Source organism: Seriola lalandi, unplaced genomic scaffold (genome assembly GCF_002814215.2).
Source record: "Seriola lalandi dorsalis isolate HSWRI2012SDOR001 ecotype SW California unplaced genomic scaffold, Sedor1 jcf7180002054974, whole genome shotgun sequence".
In the NCBI taxonomy this organism is placed as follows: domain Eukaryota; kingdom Metazoa; phylum Chordata; class Actinopteri; order Carangiformes; family Carangidae; genus Seriola; species Seriola lalandi.
In genome coordinates, this window is record NW_019525524.1 from 238,371 (window position 1) to 246,518 (window position 8,148).

Below are 8,148 nucleotides of genomic sequence, written 5' to 3' on the forward strand. Positions count from 1 at the left end.
TGGTATTTCCCACATCACATTGTTGAACATAATAACAAACACAGAATTGTATTTGACTGCTCCTTTGAATACATGGGACAAAGCCTGAACAACTGTCTACTACCTGGCCCAATACTGGGTCCCTCTCTCCTTGGAGTCCTACTCAGATTCCGCCAACATGCCATTGCCATCAAAGGCATGTTCCATCAGGTACGCCTGTTAAATGAGGACAAACCCCCTACTGCGTTTCATATGGAGAAGTATGCAGCAAGACCAGGAGCCCAGCATTTATGAATGGCAAGTTTTGCCATTTGGAACGACTTGTAGCCCATGCTGTGCCACATATGCACTCCACAGACATGTCCAAGATCACTGTGATGGAAATGAGGAGGTCCTTCAATCTGTCCAACATTGTTTTTATGTCGATAACTGCCTCCAAAGTCTCCCTTCCTCTCATGAAGCCAAATCCCTCATTGACAAAATGAGACCTTTGCTTGCTGATGGTGGGTTTGACATCAGACAATGGGCTAGTAATGATCCAGCTGTAATACACCATCTTTCCCTTGATGCAAAGTCGAAAACTAGTGAATTGTGGCTCTCAGACAATGGAGACCCCAAAGAGCTGACACTTGGCCTCCAATGGAACTGCTTTACAGACGTGCTGGGTTACAAGAATAGATCCATCACTTACCATCAGCCTACGATGAGGAATATATATAAAGTGCTGGCAAGACAATATGATCCTCTGGGCAGTGGTGTAGTCTAGTTTTTTCTAGTGGGTATACTCTGACACCCCCCCACCCCAGCCTCGCACACATCTATACAGCAGCAGCTGTTTCAAAATAACCCCGAACAAGAACCACCATGCTCAGTAATGCATTAAGTATGCATTAACATGAGATCATGAAAGACTTATTGTATTTATATGACTATGATGTGTTTGCTGCTCCATCTGTACTATCCCCCGAAGTGGCGGCAGTATTTACAGGATTGAAACACTGAAATAGAGTCAATTGGTTCTGTAATGTTGTGGGTATTCAGTCTTACTGTATACTATAAAGGACCAACTCGGACGCTGTCGTGAGCTTAACTTTTTACTGCTCGTTAACTGCTTTGTCAAAACGCATATCAACAACCGTTACCTGTCACAACTGCTTTGCGCATGCGCGCATCCCCACAGGTCTTAAAGTAATAAAACACATTTCTTTCATCACAGGTTCTACTTTCGTTTCATTGCTTTTTCTTTGATGTTAAATAATGCTCACCCATTAGTTTACTTTTTTTCCCGCCAGGAAAATTTCAACTTACGTAGATTTCGCGTCACGCCTGACGGAAGCCCCTGTGGTCCAAAAGAGCGCGCTTCGCGACCGTTCGCGACGCAGATTTTAAAGGGAAATTGAACGTTATGTCAAAACTCCATACTGATACGTATCTTTGCACATTTTTTAGTGGTTGTACGGTAAGTCGGGACCTTTTCTAGTGGGTATACAGCGTATACCTGCGTATCACGTAGACTACACTACTGCCTCTGGGCTATCTGACCCCTTTCACAACCCATGCAAAGATCCTGGTACAAGATCTATGGAAGCAGGAGAGAGGATGGGATAACCTCATCAAAACAGATAGCTTGTTGGAAAAATGGCAAGCATGGGAGAAGGAAGTGAAAAATCTCCCTGACATTCACTTTCCTCGCTGTTATCTGCCCCCTTGTACCAACGCAGCTACTTCAGAATCCCATATGCAGGTATTTTGTGATGCCTACCTTCAGACTAAAGACGAACATGAACACACCCATGTCAGCTTCATCATGGCCAGGTCTCGTATAGCCCCTAAACGCCAGCTATCTATCCCTCGCCTGGAATTATGTGCAGCCCTCTCTGGTGCCCAGCTGGCTAACCTTCTCAGATCTGAACTCACTATTCCTCTACAATCAGTGACCCTCTGGACAGATTCCACAACAGTCCTGTCATGGCTAACATCTCATTCCTGTCGCTACAAGGTGTTTGTTGGGACAAGAATAGCGGAGATTCAGACTCTGACTGACACAAAGAGCTGGAGATATGTTGACTCAAAGAATAATCCTGCTGATGACCTAACACGGGGCAAAACCCTCCTAGAGCTTTCTCAGAAACACAGATGGAGCCAAGGCCCCCCATTCCTTTTACTGAATAACAACTGTTGGCCAGCCAATCCATGTGTGGCAGCTGAATCAGAGCCTGTTGAAGATCTCAGGAAAGCCATGTTCTGTGGCACAGTCACGGCAAATGACCTTCCTGATGACCTGACTAAGTACAACAGTTGGGATGAACTAGTAAAGGAAAAGAGTATGCTTTATGGGGCGGCAGACGCAGATCATAACTCAAACATAGCTCAAAGATATATAAACTCAGAGAGGCATCTTCTGCAAAAGGCCCAAATAGACTGCTTCCCTGAGGAGTTCAATGCTCTTAAAACTGGCAAATCCATACCAAAGAGTAGCAAACTACTCCCCCTGTCTCCAGAATATTACCCTGATCTCGGCCTTATCAGAGTGGGAGGTCGACTTCGAAGAGTGGAGACCCTTGACCATGACAACATCCATCCTATTATATTGGATCCAAAACATCCAATAACCACACTCATTATAAAGCATTATGATGTGAAACTGCTTCACACAGGCCCTGAGCGTGCCTTGGCAAAAAATGAGACGCAGGTACTGGATCCTGCGTGGTCGCCAAGCTATTCATCAGCATCAACGCCAGTCTCAAGACTGTCAGAAATGGAGAGCCAATCCAGTCATTCCTGAAATGGCAGACCTTCCTCCGGCCCGCCTCAGACTATTTAAGCCCCCATTTTGGTCCACAGGCATAGACTGTTTTGGGCCTTTCACAGTAAAAGTCGGCCGCCGTACAGAGAAGAGATGGGGCATACTCTTCAAATGCTTAACAACACGACGCATACATCTTGAGTTGCTCGACAGTATGGATGCAGATACATTCTTAATGGCATTCAGAAGATTTGTCTCTCGTAGAGGGAAACCTTTTGAACTCCTCTCGGACTGTGGGACTAACTTCAGAGCAGGACAGGCAGAGTTGGAAAATGCATTCCTGGCCATGGCACCAGACTTGCAGCATCAACTGGCTCATACACAGGTGAACTTCCAATTCAATCCTCCATCTGCCCCACATTTCGGTGGAAGCTGGGAACGAGAGATAAAGTCAATAAAAATGGCCCTCCATGCTGCACTAGGAAATCAACCAACAACAGAAACAGTCCTACACACAGTCCTGATTGAGGTTGAGGGCATTCTGAATTCTAAACCTCTCGGATACATCTCCTCTGACCTTGCTGATCCAGACCCAGTAACACCAAATATGTTGCTGATGGGGCGGCCCGACTCCTCTCTTCCTCAGGCAATGTACTGTGAAAGTGAACTCCTTGGCAGGTGAAGATGGCGTCACAGTCAGATCTTGGCTGATCATTTCTGGACAGCTTTCATTCACGATTATCTTCCAAATCTTCAAACCAGGCAGAAATGGGAGACTGACAAGGACAACTTGGATTCAGGTCAGGTTGTATTGATAGTTGACCCCCAGTATCCTCGAGCATCATGGCCTATTGGGAGGATAACTGAAACCTGCCCTGGAAAGGATGGGCGAGTTCGCAGCGCTAAGGTCATTATCCAAGGCCGAGAATACTTACGCCCTGTTTCCAGATTAATTCCACTGCCTGAAATTGATGATGACGAAGCTAAATGAAACGTATTTGCTGCTCAAATCCAGGGGCCGGCTGTTAGAAAGCGCCAGTTTGTTTCCTCCTCTCCATTAGGAGGAGGCACCCAGTGGTGGCTCAGGATGGTGGTACCTCCAACCTTATAAATAGAGGCCTGAGGATCACTTCCTCCTCTTTGTTCCCAAACACCTTTGTTTGTCAGGTGTTTGCCATGTGACTTTTGACTTGACCTTCAATGTAAGTAGTTATTTTATATTCCTTTGAATTATGGTGTGTCTGACATTAAGGTTAATGGATAATTTGTTATGTTTGATCTTATTTGTTAAATAATAGTAAGGATTATGAGTTTGGTTGGTTTAATCATGATTGTGATATTCTTGTTTTTTTTAATTCAGACACATTTAATATAATCTAAAAGTGGATTTATGATTTGGTCAGCAAAAATATTGTAATTTGCTCTTCTTTTTGTTTTAGAACCATGGCAATCACCTGACAAGCATCCCCTTATCACCATTTAACAATGAGAGATAAATAAAGCAAATTGTATCCTGAATAATCCTGATTCCTGGTGGTTTGTGGCTCCAGTCAGAACATTTTAATTTACTACAGACTGCATTACCAGTGTAAGTTAGAGGAAGAGCATATGAGATTTAATGAGTTTGTAAACAATGCTAAGGGTTTGTTCACTACCAATGGTAATTTGACTTTGAATACAGGAAAAATGACAATTGTGTCCTTTAGCTACAGCACCCTTTGATAATATACAACAATATATTGATATGTGCAGACTGATAGACACACACATGAAAAACCTTTATATATGAATAATCAGAACTTACTTGTTCCACGCTTGTCTGAGCTTCTTGGCGCTGTACACTGTAAACCGATCTGCAATGACAACAAACAGCAAAGTGTGTGAACCACAACTTGCCATCTGCTTAATGTACATTTATCTCATCACAAAGTTACACATCTGCTGCACTGCTCTAAAACACCTTCACACAGAACTCCTACACGCAGCAGCAACTCATTCAGAAATTACATTAAAAATCAGGCAATTAAATGCTAAAGCATTCACATTATTGTTATTCAAATCTATCTTTTATTCTTATGTCTTCCGCCCTTATTTCGGCACCTAACTACTCCTACATACTTTGTGCTACAGAAACAGTTCAACTATCAAAACATTCAGCTTTTTCAGGACGGGTGCTTGTATTCAACTTTTTTCTACTATTTATTTTTTTTTAAATATTAAGCTTTTTCAGCAATTTTTGTGTCTTTCAAATGAATGGAGAGACTGTTAAAATCTTTGAAAATTTAAGCCTCTTTGAACTTCAACTACTTCAGCATGCTTTCAGATATAGATGTCATTCAAACTTTAAACTGTTCACAAGACTTTCAGCTATTAAACTTGTATTCAACATTATGGTATCTTGTACTGTTTTTAAATGATACATTTTAAGTTTTATTCTTTTTTCTGATAATTTTTGAGTTATTATGGGTGTGTAATGTACGGAATGTTCAGTGGCTAGAGTGGGTGACATCAATGTTACCGTGGGAGAAGCGCTAAAACTTGTCTGAAAATATTCTGTGTAACACATCCTCATGGCCACATATTTCAGTCTGTAATTCCCCAGGTTGTAGACACATTTGTCCTGTTTCATAGAAAGTGTATACCTAGCACAGAGAACAGTGAGCCTCAAAGTGATGGGAGTACCCTTCAGCTCTCCCATAGACTGCAATACAAATTCAGGAGCTGATTCCAGAGGAAAACAGAACTGACCCTTTTTTTGTAATGTGCTCCTGTTCCCACATTTTTGGCTATAGAAACACCAAAGCCACATGTTCTGTGCACAAAGGTCTTGTAATGCTAACGGTCTAACAATTGTTCTAATAGGAGGTCCTGTTTTTTCATAAATAGCAGTTGTTTAATGGGCTTGCCAAGCCAAATTCTCACTCAGCTCTGTGTCAGCTCTGTCTTCCACACACAGACACACATACACACACACGCACAGACACACGGAGACACACACACATTTACACTTACAGACACTCACACATAGACACACACAGACAGACAGACAGAAAGCTGTTTAGCAGAAAGCTTAAGTTAGTAGTCATAGAGGGAGATAACAGTTCAGATTGGACAGTACAACAGTGAATACAGCAGCAGACATCTTGAATTTAGCCTGCTCCACTGGTGTTATACTTGAGATTCTCCTTTTACTTTCCTGCAGTTGCTAACTACTATCAAAACATTAAGCTTCTACAGGAGATTCATGCTTAAAATCAACTTTTCGATACTATTTATAGTTCTTTAAATATTAAGCTTTTTCTGCAATTTTTTACATTGGAGACAGCGTTCAAATCCTTTAAAACTTCAGCCTCTTTGAACTTCAACTACTTAAGCATACTTTCAGCTACAGACTTCATTCAAACTTTAAACTGTTCACAGCTATTAAGTGATTAATCGGCTTATTGATATGTTAAATTAAAGTTTCGACTCTTTAGGATGAAGTTCATCCTTCTGTTACTAATACAAATGATTTCTTTCACAGTTTCAAGGCATTTTATTCTTACTTCCACCCTTGGCAGTAAATACTTTGGCTTTCAATGTTTCAGTTCCCAGCTTTTGCAGCTAATGGACCATTTTAGCATTGTTGCAGAAATCTCCTTCAAGTATTGCTTGTACATTTCTTTTTTTTTAGGTTTTCTTCTGCCAATCTTGGCCATTAACTTTCAACTTACATGTTTTTTCTGTTTTGCACATTCTTGTACATTTCCATGCTACACCTTGTTACACTTTCCATAAACAATTCAGGCCTTTTCAACCATTTCATACCATTTGAGAAACTGAACAAGCTGGTGAAGAACACCAGCTCTGTGGTGGAGGTGGAACTGGACAGTGTGGAGGCAGTGACAAAGAAGAGGATGAGAGGAAAGCTGAAAACCATCCTGGACAACCCCTCTCATCCTCTGTTTGCTGACCTGAGGCAGCTAAGGAGCACGTTCAGCCATCCAGCCATGTGCCTCCAAGCACCTCGGAGGCTCTTTTGTCCCATCAGCCATCAGACTGCACAACACGGCAGCACCAACACTCTAAGGACTCAAATCTGTATATAGCAATAAAATCCGCACAAACTGCAACAACCACTATACTCTTTATATATTATTTTACGCATGTATAGAAATGCCTACTCGCATTGCACATTATTGTCTACAGTGAACCCTGGCGGATCACCTTTCACGTTCTCGCTGCTTCACGGATTTGCATTGTGCATTGTGTTTTGCATTCTGATTGGCTAAACAGTCTCCCCGCTTCTTCTCTACCTGTGTGTCAATAACGTTACGGTTTAATATGTACATGTACGTAAAACAGCTTGCCAAATTTAAGTTTGCAAATTTTCTCTAAAACCCATAATGTCGACAAAACGTTCTGCACCGACAAAGGCACTTGCGCTCGGGCCCAAAAGGCAGAGGAAGATGCTAACTATCGCAGAAAAAGTTAAACTTCTGGACATGCTAAAGGAAGGTACAAGCTATGCGGCTGTAGGTCGCCATTATGGAATTAATGAATCTTCCGTTCGTTCCATAAAGAAGAAGGAAAATAACATAAGGACGACAGCAGCAATAAGTTTTAATAAGGATGCAAAAAGGGCTGCAACTGTCCGCAACAAGACCATGGTAAGGATGGAGTCTGCATTACTTTTGTGGATTAGTGACTGCATAAAAAAAAACATTACGCTGGATACGAACGAAAAAAAAAAAGGTTACTACTTCACGGATTTCGCCTATCACGGGTTCTTTTTGGAACGTAACCCCCGCGAAAAACGAGGGTTCATTGTATAGTATTTTCTAATTTATCTTATTTATTCTAGATTCTGTTTCTCTTCTTATTTTATTCTGTATTATATTTTTCCTCTTGTGCTGCTATTCTTCTGTGCTGCTGTGTCAATTTGAATTTCCTCTACGGGGATCGATAAAGGTACATCTTCCTCAGTCATTGCTCCAGCTACTTTAGCATTGCTTCAGCAGTTGCTTCAGCTTTGTCAGCATTGCTTCAGCAATGTCATTCAGCTCTCAGCATTCACATGCATTTTCAGCAGGAAATGCATTTTCTAGTTAAGCCTGTGTATATTCTCATTTGTCCAGGTCATAGTATCCTAAAGGAGTTTTTAAATCGAAAACAACTGGACTAGGTTATTTGTCTGTGAAGACGTTTCACCTCTCATCCAAGAGGCTTCATCAGTTCGTGTACGCATCTGACCCAGGTCTCCAGGTTGAGGTCTCAGACACCACCTATCTCCAATTTACAATGCTGCCCTTTCATCCCTTCCCAGGAGACTCAACAATCTAGCCTCCAAGAATAACAACTGTTCACAAGTGGCATGTGACTCCAACGACTGTCGTTATAACACAATAGAGCACTAACGAAGTCGAAACCAATTTTCCACCAAC

At 41.8% G+C, this 8,148-nt stretch overlaps 1 protein-coding gene across 2 annotated transcripts in view; it reads right to left on the reverse strand.

The window, feature by feature from the left end:
- The window catches only part of cdk14 (cyclin dependent kinase 14), a 186,633-nt gene that overhangs the window by 82,175 nt on the left and 96,310 nt on the right, over positions 1–8,148 (reverse strand). For both annotated transcript variants that reach the window (XM_023396252.2, XM_023396253.2), the window contains exon 11: positions 4,530–4,578. In XM_023396252.2, the coding sequence (XP_023252020.1) occupies positions 4,530–4,578 (49 nt within the window). The remainder of the gene's footprint in view (positions 1–4,529; positions 4,579–8,148) is intronic.